The sequence below is a fragment of the Crocodylus siamensis genome, chromosome 6 (assembly GCF_052110815.1).
Source record: "Crocodylus siamensis isolate JL-2025a chromosome 6, ASM5211081v1, whole genome shotgun sequence".
NCBI classification, from domain to species: domain Eukaryota; kingdom Metazoa; phylum Chordata; order Crocodylia; family Crocodylidae; genus Crocodylus; species Crocodylus siamensis.
In genome coordinates, this window is record NC_143400.1 from 65,468,917 (window position 1) to 65,489,235 (window position 20,319).

The 20,319-nt window shown below is 42.0% G+C and overlaps 1 protein-coding gene across 3 annotated transcripts in view; it reads left to right on the plus strand.

Moving 5' to 3' along the window:
* PLS1 (plastin 1) overlaps window positions 1–20,319 on the plus strand; it is a 71,330-nt gene that overhangs the window by 49,494 nt on the left and 1,517 nt on the right. For all 3 annotated transcript variants that reach the window (XM_090052108.1, XM_090052107.1, XM_090052109.1), the window contains 5 exons: window positions 6,426–6,504; window positions 8,528–8,642; window positions 9,681–9,814; window positions 12,377–12,500; window positions 20,063–20,187. In XM_090052108.1, coding sequence (XP_089908234.1) covers window positions 6,426–6,504; window positions 8,528–8,642; window positions 9,681–9,814; window positions 12,377–12,500; window positions 20,063–20,187 — 577 coding nt within the window. The remainder of the gene's footprint in view (window positions 1–6,425; window positions 6,505–8,527; window positions 8,643–9,680; window positions 9,815–12,376; window positions 12,501–20,062; window positions 20,188–20,319) is intronic.

The window sequence follows — 20,319 nt, forward strand, 5'->3', positions numbered from 1 at the left end:
TTCTAGCTGATATAGTTTGGGCAGAACAGCAAATATTTCTTGAACCTCATTCTGTGAAACTGCGGAGCTATTTTCTCTGAAACTTGTTAAAGATATTTAGATTAAGGCAGACATTTGGTATGGAAAATGCCAGTTCAAATGGTTGAACTATGGAAAAGTTATAAGCAATTACTCCAGTGTTGTACTGAAAGTGATAGTAACTTGAACTCATTGCTTTTAATATCTATTTTAGAGACAAGAGACTCATATAATTATTATCTGTATCTTTTTCCTTTATAAACAATATTTCTGATCCAGAAATCAGAACTAGTTGTCTTTTGTTCTGTTTTTCGTGTTCCCTTTAATACTGCTGTATGATTTCACTTTCATATGGTATTGTTCTCAAGTTGTTTAAATATTTTTACATAAAACACAAGATACTTGTTTCTTAGTTTTGCCATAGGTGTGTTTTTCATAATGTGATTGATAATATATAATACTTTCCTATTTTGCTCCGTGAAATGCAGATTTGACCCCTCCTAATGTAGGTACTGTATTTAGTACTTTTCTATATTCCATAAACATCTATCCTGCAGTCTTTGGGGGGGGGGTTTCCTACTGTAACCATGTGTTTCCTCTTGGTTGGTTTTGCATTGTTCTTATATTGCTATCTTTGCTTTAATATGCCGTCACAAGTGAGGAGAAGACAGCAATAAAAATGCACTTATAATATGGGCAAGCCTCCCACAACTCTGTATAAACACCATCTAACTTCTTATGTGGAATTATCTCACTGTGTGACCTTTCCAGGTTCAAGAATCTGAAGCTAAGGATGTGGGCTGGAAAGTGGTTAAGGTTTTAAATACATAGCTTCATGAGAGGCTTAATTTGCCTGTTTTAAATAAAGTCCTGTTTTTCCTCTTAGTGACTTATCTCTTTCCCCCAGAAAGAGCACAGTGAAAATGTGCCTGTCCCTTGCTGCATCGTTTAGCATTAGTTTAGGTTATTGAGAGGTGGTTCAACTTCAGTTCTGTCCCCCTCTCCAAATACTTGGATAATGTTCAGTGTTCAATGTGATCAGCACATAGATGAAGGACAGACAGACCCTTTGAAAGTATTTACTTAGGACCCAATAGTCCCCTTCTCATATAAAACTTCACAGAATAGAAATGGGTCCCTCATAGCTGCATAGCTCTTATCTGACTGCTGTTCTAATACAGTCTTTCCTTTGGAGGTAGATCTAGCAGCAAAGAAAAGCAAGAGGGGTCAAAGCTTCTAGTTCTTACTTGAGGCTTTGTATATAGAAAGTAGAAGCCCTGCTTGTTGTATCTTGGTTCATACACACCTACCCCTGTAACTTTTTTGTTACTTTGCTGAGCTGTTGCTGCTGGCATATTGGTAGCTCAAACTGTCTGGGGGACTGACTTCTATTCTGCGCTGTAATAACTTCTTATACAAATTGCATATGAAGTTTTATTGCCCTACAAAATTAATTATACCTTATTGATTAGCTACTCCTCAGACTTCTTTGCCTGTCATCTTGGATATTCCTCCCTCAGCTGCATAGAACAGTGGTTTCAAAGAGGCAAGAGGTGGTCATGTAGTACCACTTTCCTTCAGCTCATTTCTCTGCCCTGTTTCTGTGGGTTTCCCTTGAGTTGGCTTCTTCCATACCACACAGCAGAATAGGTGCCCCAGAAGTGACCACAAGGTACTTTTTGAACAGGAAAAAAAAACCTGGTCACTTTTTAGCCAGTTTAAAAACTTAGGAATACTTCTGTGCTGCATGAGAGAAGAACTTGTTTAAGGTGGCATATTAAATATAGTGAGCTATTTTTAGTTCCTGAATTCCTGCTAGTCAGAAGTACACTTTTCAACTTGCACGCTATTGCTTCTGTTTGTCTAGTTTGGATTCCTTTGGCAGTGTTCAGCATGCAGTTTAAGACTCCTAGTGTGAGTGAAGTTGCTTAATTTTTCCTTTACTATCTATACTTTCTTAAGTAAGTTTCCCTGGAAGATTTTGGCTCTTGCCTTTGGAATGTACCAGTGTCCCTAAAAATGTATTTCAGCCAGGGATCAATTCTAAGTTACACCAAACTAAACAGAAGATTGGTAGGTTTTTCAATTTCTACTAATCCAAAATGGGATTTAGTTCCAGAATATGTAATTGCTATTCTTCTGAAGTGTATGCTTGCCAACTTGGATAGTACTGTATTTACACAAATAGAAAATGACTTTAAGATAACCCCTCAACAATTAGTTTCTATACTTGGAAAATGTATAAATTCATTACAATTTTCCTTGTATAGAGACTAATTTATTGGAGGATTGTCATAAATTCTCCCTATAATAATACATGGGGGGGGTAGGTGCAGAGGGGCAAGAAGCCCCCTCCATTGCTGCCTACTCCCCTCCCCCCATGCCTGCTCCCTGTTGCCCCTGCCCTCCCACACAGCTTCTGCCCTTTCTGCCTGTCCCCTGCAGCCTCCGATCCCTCTTCTCCCCACAACTCCCCTCCTGCTTACTGGTAGGCATGACACCAGCCTGGGGCATGGAGCACACTATAGCTCTGACCCTGGCTCAGCCATACAGTAGTGGTTGCAGCTACAGTAGCTCCCTAGATTGGGGGTTTAGGTGCCACAGGGGCAGGGAGGAGGGCAGAGATGGGGGAGAGAGAGGTCAAGCAGCTAATAGCTATAGCTCCAAGCCCAGTTTGGGAACCAGAGCTGGAGCCACAGCAGCCACCTGCCCTTCTGTCTGCCTTTTACTCTAATCCAAGATGAGGGGCTTTTTACCCTCATGCTAGCTAGGGAAGAAACAAACCCTTATGTAAGATTTGCATATATAAAGTATATAATCCTTGTAGCTTTGATAATTTTTACAGAAGATATTGGAAATAAAATCCTGACATAAAATCCATGTTCAGCAATTTGTGAGAATCCCTGATTCTCTTTCCTGCTCCCCTTCTTCCCAACACCCTGAAATTGACAAGAAGTGAAGCAGAGCTAACAGAAATACAGAGACCAAATCAGTATTTTTTTTTTTTTTTTTACCAGTAAAATTATAGTTTGAAAACAGGAATCCTTACTTGAACAATGAAAGACCTCACAAAATTAATTCTACTACTGGGTTTTTAAAGCTTTATGTTTAATAGCGCTAATTTTAGTTGGAACTGGTTGTAATATTTTCAACAAAACTTGTGCTACAATATTTGCTACAACATTTTGTTTGTCAAAGCTGAAACATTTTACAGAGAAGTATTGGTTTCTATATCTATTTTAAAGGGGAAGGTTTCAGAAGTGCCTCATTAGCAGGGATTCTGGTTTTTCTCTAGCTAAAAACTGCATATTCTCAGAATTAAAAAAATCCCAAATTCTCTAATAAACCTAAAATACATGTTTTTCCATGATAAAATGAAACACCACTATATATTTAGTATCTGAACACATTTTATTGATTTACTACTGACTTGCCCATCATGAATGACAGATGAATTTCAAATAACAAAAACAAACTTTTTTCTTTTTGTATTTATTAAGTAAATATTTATGAAACTTTAATAAAATAAGCTGAATATTTGAAGATACCAGTCCCTTCCTTCACTTGATCTCACCTGCACGCCTCTTTGCTGGGCAAGGGCAGGCAAGCTCTATGCCTTTGTTTGGGCTCGGGACAGGGCTGCTGCTGCTCACCCACTGCCTTGCACCTCTGCCCAGCTCTCATTTTTCCATCAGCTGGCCCCTCCCTCTGTTCTTCCCACCTCACCGAGCTCAGTAGAAACAGCCCTGACCCCTGACTTGTTTCCCAATTCTGGAAGTTGGGATCACCTGACATAGTTACTAAAAAAAATGCTAAGGTTTAGGAAAGAAATTCTTCTGAAGACGCAAGTGTTCCATCTCTTGCAGTTTTCAAGTTATTGACATTTAAAGATCATTACAGAGAGACAGGCTAAGCCATAGGTGGATAGATAGGTGGATAGATAGATATGAGAGAGAGAGATTTAACAATTTTAAAGCAGTGTGGACATGTTTTGGCGTAGAGCTCCCCCCGTCCCCTTTGCTAACTAGGATGCAGGTCCAGCTGTGGCTGTTCCCCCTGCTTTGTGGAGCTGAGCAGCCCTGATACACTGTTGCCCCTCACACTCAAGCTACAGCCCTCACACTGATGCCTCTGCCAGTCTGCAAGGGGAAACCTGCTGCTTCCCACATTTTCTCCATTGAAGAAGGTTTGTGTTTTTCTCCTTTAAAAGAGAAGGTCTGTTATACATTTTTCCATGGTGAATAGAAAATCTGGATCCCTGCTCATTTGGCATTTCTAATCAAAGAAAAAAAGACCAACGTTAAAAAACTGACAGTTTAATCCAAAAACAGATTCTGTTTCTTGAGAACATTCAAAGAGCTCTTGTTCCAAAGAAAAACAAGAATGTATTTTATGAAATTGAATTGTTATCTTCCAATCAGCCCTAATTGCATTACTAAATGAGAGATTTTTTTTTTTTTGCATCATGCCAACTTGATTAAACAAGCTCATAGAGTTGTTCTGTGGAGAGTTGAAGGGAGATGGCATATTTTGAATGAGGATTTCTCAAGCTATGTTTGAGTTCTTGGAAGCCATTCTTCCACTTTTTTGGGGGACAATTTCTCTCTCAATTAGAAGTGGGCCAGGAAGAGAAGAATATGTAATTTCTGTTGCGTAGGTCAGATGAGTAAAGCAGGAAGTATAGTGTTTTCCTGGCATGTGTTTTTGGCCTAAGTGTTTCTTGTTATTTCTTAAATGTTCTATTTACAAAAAAGCACAGGAGCAAATGGCGTGTGCAGTATTAAATTGCAAACAGTATAACAGAGATTCAAAGTGGAAAGTTCTACAAGGTAAGGTATTACCAGTACTACATACTACCAAAGGAGTCACTTAATATGTTAATACCACTGAGAGAGAAGAAAGCTGGCTAATAACAGAGAACAAGGTAAAGGATAGCTTAGACCAGGAGTCAGCAACGTTTTTCGGCAGAGTGCTGAAACCATCCACAACTTCAGCTTGTAAGATGTTGATGTGCCCCTGGGTGGATGATGAAGGAGCCAAGAGGGGCCCAGTCCTTTCTGTTGCCATGTAGCCCCAGCCCCTTCCCCACCATCCACCCAGAGGCACATGTGCCAAGCAAAATACCTTCAGGTACCACTCTGGCACCTGTTCCAGGGGTTGCCTACCCCAGCTTAGAAGTAGTACATAGAATATAAAGCAGAGAAGCAAATCCTTCTGTTAGAGCTGTCTTATTGACCAGTGGTGCCTGAACAAACACACTCAAAGAAAGAAAGAACAATACAAAACTGTTTGACGCTCAGACATATTTAAACAAAATTTTGTGGATTCCCCAGAAGCAAAACTACCACTTAAATTTGTAAGACTTACTTAGATTTGTGAAGCTATTTTCACAATAGCTAATCAGCATTGTCTTTGAGTCTGCAGTGATGCAGATTAAAAAGGAGAGGTCTAGTGCACTGTAGAAGTCTCCAGAATGCTTCCTGGGAAATTGCTGAATGCAGAAGTAGTTGCTGGAGTTCTATATAGCAGGGTGGCCAACCTGCAGCTCCAGAGGCACATGCAGTTCTTTACAAGTTAATATGTCTCTCCTTGAATCTTTGCACAAGCACGTGGTGACCAGCTTCCATAGTCTTTGTCACGTTGTGCGCTTGTGCAGAGATTCAAGGAGATGCATAGTAACTTCTGAAGTGCCACAGGTTGGCCACCCCTCCTACGTAGACTGGAGCTTAAGATACTGTGGCAATGTGTGCACTAAAACATGTGACAATAAAATGAGATTTAAAACAAATGTAATGTTACCAATCAAACCGAATTCCAGTGGTCTTCATTGATGATTAGCATTGTTGTTATTCTTCACAGCCTACTGCTCAATACAGAGCAGAAGAATGTAAAATACATTCCATTGTATGTTTTATTTGGTATTGTATGAAATGGCACAGAAAATTATGTTCTCATATATTTCCCTGTGATGCTCATGGCCTTATACCTACAGCCCTGAAATCCTGCGTTTGACAGGACTTTCTCCATTCCTTGGCTAGGAGATAATACTCCTGTGAAAGAGATGCATGCATTTTCACAGAAGAAGGTAGCAAAGAAATTATTCAAAGTAACTCTTGCTAATTTATGTGTATAAATGATCTAAACCAGTGGTTCCCAATCTGTAGTAAGCATATCACTAGTGGTATGTAGACAACCTCTCAGTTAACAGATTTATTATAATTACTTTACATGACAAAATTTCTGGTGGTACTTAAGGTTGAACTGAAAAATCTGCTCCCGGTATTTAAGGCTGTATTCTTTTAAGTTGGTGGTGAGCAATCTGTCAGAGTTTGGGAACCACTGATCTAAACCTTGTTCTTTAAAATGTTGCCCACAAGAAATTAATATGCAGCTATTTATGTCTATAGGTGAAAGTAAAGAAGAGAGGACCTTTCGAAACTGGATGAATTCTTTGGGTGTAACTCCATATGTTAACCACTTGTACAGGTAAAACTTTGATTTCTGGGTTTTTTCTTTTTTATATTTAAGCATCAATTAAGTAAACATCTGTAGACCACAAGGGGGAAAAAAAAACCTGTATCGGGGGAAAAAAAAACTGTATCCAGAAAGTAAAGCAGTTAAACTATAAATAATGGAAATTAATGTTGCCTAAATTAGTAATAAAAAAAGAAGTAAAAATCAAGTTGCGAGCCTGTCTTACTGACTTTACAAGTAGTGATACTGGCTAGTTGAAATTGATTGTTGATATTTATCAGTCAAACCTTCTGATTGGAGCGTTACCTGAAACCTGATGTGAAATGTGAGGAATGATGATACCATTGAGATTAACTGTTTTGAGAGAAGTTGGCTTCATACCACAGAAAGCAGTGTCTGTTTCCGCAGCAAATAAAACATGTTAAGAGAATTAGTGTAAAGCATTACATTTATAAGAGGCAAAGTTACAAATACCAGAAAAATGATATTCACATTTGGTCCCATAGTTGAGACAATGCTATGACATGATAATTAAAAGGTTGATTGTTGCCAGTACCTTATCTGAGGTAGTCTTCCACCATTCTACTAGTGGAAGAGTCTTGGAAGGTCCTGCAATGGAAAGTTGTGCTGGACAGGGAATCTAAGAAGCCTTCACTTTTTCACCTGTGAAAAGGGCATAATGATACCTAAGCTGCCTTGCAAAGAATACTATGAGGCTAAGGCCCCGGTAGATGTTTGTTACACTTAAGATGTGATTAACCAGTTAATCAACCTCAAGTAGTAACTTAGCCATTAATGGCATGATAAAGCAAGGAACAAATTTACCTAAAATAGTTGCACCTAAAATGGAACAATGGGGAAAGCCTCTGCCTCAGGAGGACATTGGAGCTCTTAACTCTGGTGCTCCTTCAAGACTGGGAGTTCCAGTGGCTGATCAGTGCTCTTAGTTTTGGGGCACGCTGATGCATTCCTGAGTCTGGGAGTGTTGGTCAGGTGACTGGTGCTCCAAGTTGGGTGTGGTCCACCCCTGGGTTTGCTGCTTGCCTCGTGCTGGGACTGTGATCCCCCCACTGCACTGCCAATAGGGCACAGTTGTTCAGATCACTGATTGAATCCCATCATGCCTTTAACTGAACATCTGCCAGGGACCTAAATTAATGATGATAATTTTTTTACCATCCTTGGAAGAAATAGAGAAGTGTAAACTGTTATCCATTATTTTAATAAATCATGCAGGAAGTTAGGATAATTTTTAAAACATTTGGAACTACAATGAAAATGTAGATATTGGCACAATAGTTGGAGAACAGTTGCAAGTGATATGGCAGTGTTAAAAATTTCCTTAAGTCTTTTCATACTCTAGATCGGTGGTTCTCAAACCTCTTTTTTCATGGACCACTTGAAAATTGCTGAGGGTCTCAGTGGAGTCCTTAAACTCATTTTGCTCTACAAATCAAAGCACACAATTCATATTTTAATATCAGTAGTCTTACCTTACAAGTACAGATATTCGCTATTGTTCTGCAGCCTTTCTGAAAACACCTGAATGGAGCTTGTGGTCCACAGTTTGAGAACTTCTGGTCTAGATTAATATACTTGTTTTGATTAATTTTTTTAACTAAATCCACCTCTGGCAGAAACCAAGTATGAAAGTTCAGAATGAATGAAAGCAGAGGGTTATATTAAAAATGGTTTGGCAACCTCAGGTATAATGGTCACTTCCTCACATGTACTTATAAATTCAATACCTGGGGAAAGTCTGTAGTTTTATTAATTACATTTCAGAGCTGAGAGAAAAAGACAACTGAAGAATTAATATAATTTAAGATATGGGCAGGGTCAAAGACTAGAAGGTTTGAATGTAGGGAAACGTTCAAATTCTGTGCAGTTTTTATTTATGTGAATGGATATTTGTTTTCTCACTCTGTTTTTTAACTTCAAAAATTCACTTGCAGGAGAAACTTATTAATATATTCAGTGTAAACATACATTTCTATAATTAAAAGCAGTCGTTGTTCTGCCTACTCTGATTTAGGGATCTTTCGAATGCCTTAATAATTTTCCAACTATATGAGATGATTTGTGTGCCAGTAGACTGGAACCAGGTCAACAAACCTCCATATCCTGCACTTGGTGGTAACATGAAAAAGGTCAGTGTGTGCTTTCTGGTGTCCTTTCTGCTCTGACCCAGAACAGTGCAGGGCGAGGTTGGAGCATTTGCCACAGTAGCAAGGCTGCTGCAGCATCTTGCCTTGCCCTGCTCTACACTAGGTCAGTTGGGTAGCACGGGTGGCAAGGGGAAGCTGGAGGGGTCAGGAGCCAGGAATCAGGCTAGGGAAAGCCTCTGCACACCTCTGGCTTCTCCTTGCTTCTGTCCACTCAGCTGAGTAGTAGTTTAAAATCTAGAGAAGCTAGGAACCAGGTGTGCTTAGGCTTTCCTCAGCTTGGCTCTCAGTTCCCTCTTGCTGCCCAACCACTCAGCTGATTGGCAGGCAGTGGTTTGAAACCTGCCATCTGGGAGGCGGGGGGTCCCCAAGCCTTGATCTCATCCTGTAGCTTTCAAATTGCCTCCCTATTTCTCAGCTGGGTGGTGGGGCAGGAGCTGAGTCAGAGACCCGTTCCTGGCTGCCCGTTTCTAAATTCCTGCACAGCTGGGTGGCAGGGCAGCAAAGGAAAACCAGCAGAACTGGCAAGGGAAGCCTAGTTGGGGGGGAAAAAGCAAGGAATAGTGGCTGCTGCTCCCCTCACCCCCCCAGTCTATAACAGGGGGAAACAGGTACCCCCATCTAAAGAAGATGTAGGGGGTAACTCCAGTCTCAGGAAGGCCAGGAGCCTTTCCTAGCTCCACTCCTTTTGATCCCCAGGAGGATGTAAACCAGTAAACATTCACTCCCAGGAGTGATTTAATCCTGGTTGTTGTTGGGTTATTTTTCTACTGAAGTTTACACTTTTGCTTTATGAGAAGAAATCTGAACATTTACATGCTTTTGGTTTATACTGAGAGAAGGGCGACTTTCCTGGTTGAAACTGAATGTCTGTACTTTTTAATAACTCTCCTATCATCCCAGTGTTGGTGTGGGTAAAGTTAGGGTAAACTAGATCAAGTTATGAGTAGATTCTAGGTCTGTGTGCGTTAGTGATAACATATTTTTTCATGTACAGAAAAGGTTACACTTTTTTTTTCTTAGATTGAGAATTGTAATTACGCAGTGGAACTTGGGAAGACAAAGGCCAAATTCTCCCTAGTTGGTATTGGTGGACAGGACTTAAATGAGGGCAATCGAACTCTAACCTTGGCATTGGTGTGGCAACTGATGAGAAGGTGAGGAGTTGTTAGTTGTTATATGCATGCAGAACTGCTACATCTTCATTTTTAAATAGTGGGAAGTCTTTCACCTGTTGGCAGTCAAGCTGCAAATCTTATTAGAGAGCTAAACTCCACAGCTGTAGTAAAGATTGCAAATTATAGGTGTAAATCAGTGGTGCTCTGGCTCCACTAAGGGGGGGGGGGAAGGCCCATGGCCCAGCCCTGTGGAAGGTAAGTAAAGGGAACACGGTCCAGCCCCAGCCTGGCCCTGTGGGGGGAAAGAGATGTGGTTTGGCCCCGTGGAGGGAGGCGGCTTGGCCTAGCCCCAACCTGGCCCCTGCATGGGGGGAGGAAGGGGGCTTGAGCCAGCCCCAGTCTGGCCCCACAGGGAAAAGAGATGTGGCCCATCCTGGTGTGGGGAGGGACATGGCCCAGCCTCATCCAGCTGCAGGGGTGTTCAGGCTGTAGCTGAAGTAATTTAATTTGCTTTGTTTTTTTTTTCAGATTAAAACATTGGGCATTTTTTTATTCCTACCATTTTTCATTATGGTAGTTAATGCAACTAAGCAATAAGACAGTAAGCTTTTGGCCTCTTTTTAGGTCAATAGTCATAGGTCTGCAATATCTTCTGTCCTCATAAGCTGTTTTTTCTTTTGACTGGCTTACAAAAACATCACTGACACCAACAAGTGAGACTACAATACTGCTGAAAGCAATTTAATTGTATTTCTTTATCAGTGTCAGTGGAGCTTTGACAATTTATATGCACATAAGATTTGCTTCATACTATGGAATTTCATAAAACTGCAAAACTACTGAGAAAATATACTACAAATAGTAAACTGACTTGGAACAGAATAAAAACTATGTGGATCAAAGGATGGTTCTCTTAGATATCCTGAGAGAATAACCTTTTTCTTTTCAAACATCATTCAAAAATTTATTTCCTTTTTCCTCTGCAGCTTAACATGCTACATGGATGGAAACAAAAATGTTTCAGGGGGGTGTACACACATGTACACACTTTGGTTTTTCTTGGAAAAAATTATGGCATAAAAGAGAATGAGTTTCATTGTTCTCCCTCTGTGGTATTTAGTATGAGGCAGTGATTGAAACTAGAGGTTCCTATTGCCGAACTGAGATCTATATATTTGTTAAAACATGGTCCACCTAAAAGGAAAAGCAGCAAAATCCACAATATTCTGTTTTGTGTTCTGGTATGTTGTTTTCAGTAAGGATTTGTAATGGGGGGCTGGCTTGGGACTGATCTCCACGTGGCCCACCCACCTGTTCTTGGGCTAACCACTGGTTTCTTGCCCACCACGCCTTGGTCTTTAATTGATTAATTAATAGATGTAATTAAGTGGAAGGCAGCCCATTTTCTGCCCCACTGCTAGAGGCAGCTATCTGCAGCTCCATTTCTCCCCTACACCACAGCTCAAGCCTCACAGATAGCATCTAGGTGTTCCTGTCATCACCAGCCCCACACTGGGCCCCAGACTCCTTCTGACTGAACCCCAAACAAATTTCCTTCATCAGGCAGCCTCATCCACCTTCATATAGGCTATGTAGCTCCCTGAAGCCATTTTCCCCTCTCGGGTGTGGTCCCCTCCTGGGACCTTTGGCTACCAGCCCTGGCCCATCTCCAGGCCGGTCAAAACCGCTGGCCCTCAGCTCTGGGGCATCCCTCGTGGTGGGCCCCTGGCCCTTTTCACCAGTCTGGTCCTGGTCCTGGTTCCAGCATGGGCCAGTCAAGGGTGTACTCTCTCAATCAGTATTTGAGTCTCTAGCCCCTCACTCTCTCTAGGGGTCCACCCCCTGGGCCCTACACATAAAGGGGTAACCCACCTGGTGGTGGGGGCTAGGTTAAGGCACCCCAACCCACCTTTCACCAGGGTGGTAACTGGCCTGGCATTTGCTGGGGGCTCCCATGCCACTGATAGCCCCACCAGGCCACCTACTCCCAGCAGGGTGCAGTTTTAGGTCATGCCCAGGACCAGGAGCCTCCTGACCATCCCCTACAGCTCCTCCCTTAGCTCCAGATGAAACTCAGCAGCTCTCTGGCCAGGCTATGTTGTTGCCTGACCTCCAACAGCCAAACTGCCTTGTTTATATAGGCATCCCTGAGCCTAAAATGGCTGCTCTCATTAGGCACCTGGAGGCTACCAGCTCCAGGGCCTCAAAGTGGCAGGCGCACACAGTGCCCTGCCAGAAGATTATTTTTATATAATGAAATGTAATTGCAAAACCACAAAAATGATGTGGGGATTCAGGGATGAAGATTACCTAGAACTACTTTTTAACTTACTTTTGGAGGTGACTTGATTCCAGAATGATGAATCCTTTCACTTCATTTTGTGAAACTACTGATGGGATAAGGAAAATAAATATAGAAAAAAATGTGACAGTGAATATTAGAATCTGGAATGTTATTTTATTTTTGTGATAGTAATAATATAGAAGTAGAAAAATAGAGTACCAAAATAATTAACATAGCAAAAATTAAATGTAAAGATGAAAACTTTGGAACAGAAAAGAATTCTATAAATAACTTTTAAACGACTTTTCCTGTTACAGGTATACTTTGAAAGTACTATCAGACCTTGGAGAAGGGGAAAAAGTAAATGATGAAGTTATTATTAAATGGGTTAATCAAACACTTGCAAATGCAAAGAAAAAAACCTCAATTACCAGCTTCAAGGTAAGTAAAAAATTATATGAGGAAATAACGGTGCATCAACTAACTTCAGTTAGCACAATAGGATTTGGGTTTGGAATACAATGTGTTGTCTAAAAGTTTACAAAACTGTCTTGAAAACTTTTTAAAAAATCAAATGAGTCTCTGGTTATCATCATGGTGCCCTGTGACCAGTGGGGTCCCCAGAGGCTCTGTCCTTGGACGCATATTGTTCAACATCTTCATTAATGATGTGGACATTGGAGTCAGAAGCGGGCTGGCCAGGTTCGCTGATGAGACCAAACTTTTGGGCCAGAGCATCCACACCAGAAGACAGGAGGGCGATCCAGGCTGACCTGGACAGGCTCAGCAAATAGGCGGACGAGAACTTGATGGTGTTTAACACCGAAAAATGCAAAATTCTCCACCTTGGGAGGAAAAACCTGCAGCATCCTTATAGGCTTGGCAGTGCTACACTGGCTAGCACTACAGAAGAAAGAGACTTGGGGGTCATCATTGACCACAAGATGAACATGAGCCTCCAGTATGATGCTGTGACTAGTAAAGTGACCAAAACACTGGCTTGCATCAATAGATGCTTCTTGAGTAAATCTCAGGATGTCCTTCTCCCCCTGTACTTGGCCTTGGTGAGGCCGCAGCTGGAGTACTGCATCTAGTTTTGGGCTCCACAATTCAAAAAGGATGTGGAGAAGCTTGAGAGAGTCCAGAGAAGAGCTATGTATGTGATCAGAGGTCAGGAAAACAGACCTTACAACGACAGGCTGAGAGTCATGGGGCTCTTTGGCCTGGAAAAGCACAGGCTCAGGGGTGATCTGATGGCCACCTATAGGTTTATCAGGGGTGACCACCAGGATCTGGGGGAATGTTTGTTCATCAGAGCGCCCCAAGAGATGACGAGGTCAAATGGTTATAAACTACTGCAAGACCATTTCAGGCTGGACATGGGGAAGAATTTCTTTACTGTCCAAGCCCCCAAGGTCTGGCGTAGCCTGGAGATGCTTATCTTGCTTGGATCCTATGACCCCAGCTGACTTCCTGCCCTTTGAGTGGGGGGCTGGACTCAATGATCTTCTGAGGTCCCTTCTAGCCCTATGAAATCTATGTAAGATCAACAAGGTCTAATTTTCAAAAGGGCTTCTAATTTGTCTATAATTTTCACAGCACAAGTTGCAGTAACTAAACACCTCCCTCAGCTGTATATGCAGTTGCAGGGCTTGGGCACTTAGTAATTTTTGTGTACAAATTTAGAAGACAATTTTGAAAGTGCATCCTGGTTTGAAATGGTTTCTTAGAACTTTTGAAATGTTTCAGCCCTCTGGAATTATTTTGTTTCTGGGGTGTAGGAGAACGAGCAGAGGGAGCAAGTGGTAGCTAACAAACCATTCACTGTTTTTCATAGATTTCATAGACATTAGGGCTGGAAGGGACCTCTGGAGATCATCGAGTCCAGCCCCCTGCCCAAAGGGCAGGAAGTCAGCTGGGGTTATAGGATCCCAGCAAGATAAGCATCCAATTTACTCTTGAAGGTGTTCAATGTAGGTGCTCAGACAGTAAAGAAATTCTTCCTTATGTCCAGCCTGAAACGGTCTTGCAGGAGTTTGTGACCGTTTGACCTAGTCATCCCTTGGGGCGCTCTGGTGAACAAATGTTCCCCCAGATCCTGGTGGTCACCCCAATAAACTTATAGGTGGCCATCAGATCACCCCTGAGCCTACGCTTTTCCAGGCTAAAGAGTCCCATGGCTCTCAGCCTGTCATCGTAAGATCTGTTTTCCTGACCTCTGATCATGCGCGTGGCTCTCCTCTGGACTCTCTCAAGCTTCTCCACATCCTTTTTGAATTGTGGAGCCCAAAACTGGATGCAGTACTCCAGCTGCGGCTTCACCAAGGCCAAGTACAAGGGGAGAATGACGTCCCGGGATTTGCTCGAGAAGCATCTATGGATGCACGCCAGCATTTTGGTCGCTTTACTAGCCGCAGCATCGCATTGCAGGCTCATGTTCATCTTGTGGTCAATGATGACCCCCAAGTCTCTTTCTTCTATAGTGCTATCCAACGTAGCACTGCCGAGCCTATAAGGGTGCTGCAGGTTTTTCCTCCCAAGGTGGAGAACCTTGCATTTTTCGGTGTTAAACACCATGAGGTTCTCGTCTCCCCATTTGCTGAGCTTGTCCAGGTCAGCCTGGATCACCCGCCTATCTTCTGGCGTGGATGCTTTGCCCCAAAGTTTGGTGTCATTGGCGAACTTGGCCAGTCCACTCCTGACTCCAATGTCCACATTGTTAATGAAGATGTTGAACAGGATGGGTCCCCGGACAGAGCCTTGAGGGACCCCACTGGTCACAGGGCACCACGATGAGTGACTGCCATCAATCACAACCCTCTGGGTCCGACCACGAAGCCAATTTCCCAGCCAGTGGATCGTGGTGGAGCCAAGGCCACAACTGGCCAGTTTGGCCAAGAGGTGATCATGGGATACCAGATCAAAAGCTAGCACTGGTGCTGAAAAACAGCTGACCTAATAAAATAGATTGATGTCAACTTGTGCTTCATAAGGGCACTGAGCTAATATATTTGCAAAATGAATAAAGAGAAAATTGAGAGAGAAAGTTTATGCATCTGCATTTAAGAGGTGTCTTATCTGCAAAATCTCACGTGTCAAGTATATCATCACCTATCTTTTTAGAAATGATGGACTAATAATTACACAGAGAAATACAACTGCGTTTTAAGCATGCAGCCTCAACACATGTTCAAATAGTTAGTTGTCTGTCTGGGTCACAGCTGGAATACAGAGCCCAAAAACTGAAAAGCTGGTTGATCTGGCAGTGGTAACTACTGAGAAATGTTTTGGAAGTGTCTTATTTTGGATCTAGGATAATATTACTTGAGACATTTTTCCCCCCATTTAAATAACTGTTCTTAAATAAGTATGTATGTTTGTAAAAGAGTTGTATTTTTCTACCTAGTCTTGGGTTAACGAAATGAAATAGCATCTTTGTGTAAGAAAAAGAGGGTCACAGGTCATTGAAATTCATTGTAGACAGGAAAAGTGGAGTTATATTAGATTAGCACCTGCCCAAGTAATTAAAATTACAAAGATGTTATGATCTATGAACTTGGGAAAGATACTCATCAGTCTAATCTATTCAAATAAACTAATGAAGTGCTACATATAAATGTACGAAGAGCTTGGTAGCAGTATGGGAATTAGGGTGAACTTGAAATACTAGGATTAATCTGATGGTAAGGGCATCACATGAATTGCATGCTGAGCCTCCAAGGGAAGGGAGCCAGCTGCTTTACTGCTTCAGCACTCCTGCTGATAGATCACGTGATGTCATCTTACTCCAGGCTGTTCATCTGCTTTAACAATTGGAAGGAATCACCTGCTATTTTAAGGATAAGAAAAAGTACATTTCAGCATCTTAGAAACAAAATGCAGAACTCTGGGGCTAGTTCAAAGTACCATCTGAATCCTAAAAATAGACAAGACCAAGCCATAAACTGGAAATAGTTCCATTAGTAGGGGATATAGATGCAAATATACTCACAGAAACATTCAGGCATGAGTTTTTTTAATTTTGGGATATTTTAAAAGTGCTTCAACTGCTTAGGAATTTTTTTTAACTTAGAACATTTATTTGCAGTTAAAAAAATACTAATTTGAAGTAGGATGGGGCTATGAAAATTAGGGCACAAACTAAATCAGCAGTGCAGGAAGGATTCCCTTCTTTTACAAGTTAAAGGGGGAAAACATCTGATGCAGGGATCTACAGAGCAACAACACGAAGCTATGCTGCTGCTTCATCACAGGACCATTGTTACGGAACACTGTTAGGCAGAGATGAGAAGGAAGGCCTTTAGAGTTCAGGAACAAACCATCCCTATGTGCAGGAAGATTAGCAAGTGCGGCAGAAGACCAGCTTGGATTAGCAGGGAACTATTCAGTAAACAAGATCACCAAAAAAGAAGTTCATAAGTGGAAACTTGGACAAAAAGCTAGGGAGGAGTATAAGAATATTGCTTGGGCATGAAGGAATGAAGTTGGGTATTGCACCACGTAACCGGTGTACCCTTGATCTGTGAGCCTGGGTCGGCACGACCGGCTTGGCACAAAAGGGATAGATGACCGGACAGGTGGGGAGTAGCGGTGAGTAGGAGTCAGGCGGCTTGAAGCATATTGGTTATATGAAAGGTTTATTGTACTTATGCTACCGATGGTCGCAGCGTAGGCAGGATAGCTGACTTGTTCAGTTGCAGTGCATAAAACAGAACGGTCTAAAGGGGTCTGTTGGTTCATGGGGTTCCTGAGCCGAGCCCTTGCTTTCTAACCCAGAGGCTAGGTGAACCCGGAAGCTAGGTGCAGCTGCCCAACTCAGTAGTCCCAGAACTGGTCAACAACTCATGCACAAGGAAAAACTATAATGCACTTTCGATAAGTAAACTTCCGAGAGCTCTTTGACGAGAAGGACAGACGAACCGGTGATAAACGAATACGCCAAAATGAAGGTCGGTGGCAGGGAGATGTCTACAGGTGGCCAATCTGCTGACTGTGTCTCCTCAAAGTTCTCTGCTTAATGGTGGGAATCTGCTCTTATTTATAGTCAACAATGACCAATCACCTCATGCCAATTGTGAATAATTATTGACCGCCAATTACATTTTTACACAGTGACCTAGATACATATTCATCTGGCTGCCCTCAGCAGGTTCAAAAGGTCAACCTTGTGATTGGCACCTGCAATACTTATCACTGCAGACAACAAGCTTCTAAGTGTGGAGAATAACTTTTAATAAGCTCCAATTGTAATGCTACCTTCAGCAAAGAAATAAAGGCCACTAATACTGAGGGGCTTTATGGTTTGCAGTCCTACTAGATCTTTTGGTTTGCTGGCATCGGCACTCTAACTTAGCAAATGAAACTCAAACATGACATTGGGAAGGCCAAAGTTCAATTGGAGTTGTAGCTAGCAAGAGGTGTGAAGGAGAACAAGAAAGGTTTCTACAAATATGCCAATAATAAGAGGAAGATCAGGGAAAGTGGCTTCCTTACTGAATTGGGGAGGTGACCTAGTGACAGTCAATGCAGAAAGGGCTGAAGTACTTGGTGGCCTTTTCACCTCAGTCTTCACAGGCAAGGACAGTTCCCAGAGTACTGCATTTGGCAGCACAGTTTGGGGAGGAAGCGAGCAGCCAACAGTGGTAAAAGAACAGTTTAGGGACTATTTAGAAAAGCTGGATATATACAAATCCATGGGACCAGACAAGATGCACCCAGAGGTGCTGAGGGATTCACCAAGGGCAAGTCATGCCTGACCAACCCCATTGCCTTCTATGGTGAGGTGGCTGGCTCTGTAGATGCAGGGAGACCAGTAGATGTAGTATACCTTGATTTTAGCACAGCTTTTGATACGGTCTTCCACAGCATTCTTGCAGGCAAGCTAAGGAGGTATGGGCTGGATGAAAAGACTGTAAAGTGGGTAGAAAGGTGGCTGGAACATCAGGCTCAGAAGGTAGTAATGAATGGCTTGGTATCTAGTTGGCAGCTGGTATCAAGTGGAGTGCCCCAGAGGTCAGTCCTAGGGCCAGTTTTGTTCCATATCTTCATCAATGACCTGGAAGATGGCATAGAGTGCACCCTCAAAGTCTACAAATTGCACCAAGTTGTGGGAAGTAGTAGGTACCCTGCAGGTTCTGGCCAGGATTCAGAGTGACCTAGACAAATTGGAGAACTGGGCCAAAAGAGAGTCACGTGAGGTCCAACGAGGACAAGTGCAAAGTCTTTCGCTTAGGATGGAACAGTCCCATGCACCAGTACAGGCTGGGGCTGACTAGCTGAGCGCAGCTCTGCAGAAAAGGACCTGGAGGTTACAGTGGACAGTAAGCTGAATATGAGCCAACAGTGGTCCCTTGGCTAGCAGCATACTGGGATGCATTGATAGGAGTGTTGCCAGCAGGGCAAGGGAAGTGATTATTCCCCTCTAGTCAGCACTGGTGAGGCCACATCTCTGGAATACTGTGTTCAGTTTAGGGGTCCCCACTACAGAAAGTGCAGCGGAGGGCAACAAAAATGGTTTAGGGGCTGCAGTATATGACTTGCATGGAGAGGCTGAGGGAACTGGTCTTATTTCTTCTAGAGAAGAGAAGACTGAGAGAGGATTTAATAGGAGCCTTGAACTACCTGAAGGGGTGTTCGAAAGAGGATGAACGTAGACTGTTCTCACTGGTGGCAGATGCCAGAACACGGAGCAATGTTCCCAAGTTGTGATGAGGGAAGCTTAGGTTAGATATTAGGAAGAATTTTCTCACTAGGAGGGTGGTAAAACACTGTAACAGGCTACCTAGAAAGGTTGTGAACTCCCCATCCTTGGAAGTTTTTAAGACCTGGCTAGACAAAGCCTTGATTGGGACAATGCAGTCAGGGGTGGTCCTGCTTTGAGGAGGGGGTTGGACAAGATGACCTCCTGAAGTCTTTTCCAACCCTAATTTCCTATGATTCTATGATGTGGCATTATTTCCTGGAATAGGAGTCTACAGAGTATTACAAATTGCTGTAGATATTACTGTTGGCTTGTAAAATGTCAACTTTCCTACTGTGGCATTTAAAATTTGCTTGAATGGGTAGCAGTGCATAGCTGCATTGGGGAATCAGTGATGGCATAACATAGCACAAGTTTACATTCCTTCTAGAGGGAGGGATCAGAAGACTTGTAGAGCCTGAGCTCTGTAAATGTGATAGGGGTGAGTGATATTTGAACTTCCTTTTATAGAATTGTATAATATTCTACAGAGACACACAAGATATAATTGAAACTTGAACCATTTAGGAAAAGATTAGATACTCCAGTTCAAACTAGCAATACAGAGAGGCCATAAGGCTAGTTTACCTGGTCAGGTTAAAGTGTCCCCTGTGTAACACCAAGAATTGCTAGGTGATATAATGTAGCAGTGTTCTTGATTTTATATCACTGGATCTGCCTGATTAATCCATTCCGGTGGTGGCAGCCAGGCAAAAATTGCAGTAGATCTTAGGTCACCTTTGCCTTTCTCCCTGAATCTTAAACTGAACCCAGTTCAATGGTCCCCAAAGACTAAGATCCCAAAATGCATAAACTGTAAGAGAGAGGAAGAATCATTTCACATTTATTACATCAGTGTACTCTCTTAAGCACTAAGATGCTCAGCATTGTATAGCTTGCACATAAATAAAAATAGGATGCAAGATTAAGAAGGTGCTAAAAAATTGTTCCTTGTCATTAAAACAAGCTATTTACAGTCATTTAATAGCAGAAATATAAAGAATGTAAGGAGTGAAAGAGGAAACGCATGGATTGTGATCTCTCTGAAACTCCCACAGACCTCAGAGCAACTTTTACACAGGCAAGAAAAGCATAGTTAGGACTGATATAAGAAAAAAAAGGTAGAATAAAACAACAATGTATCTTATTAACTTTATTTAGAAGTAGATGTGGTTGCTGTAGCTTTTGGGGTTACCTGTCAAAAGTTCTGTTAGGATGATCAAAATATATCTGCTAACTTATGTTAATTAAATCTTTCTTCTAGGACAGATCTATTAGTACTAGTTTGCCTGTCCTAGATTTAATAGATGCCATTGCACCAAAAGCAATTCGTCAAGAAATTGTCAAGAGAGAAGATCTTTCTCATGAAGACAAATTGAATAATGCTAAGTAAGCTGTTAAATATCTTATATTTTCTTGTGCAATGAACAAGTTTGTGATTTTTCTTATACTTTAACAGACAGATGTATGAACATAGATGTATTCATACTTTTAAATATGAGGATGTAACATTTTAAATAG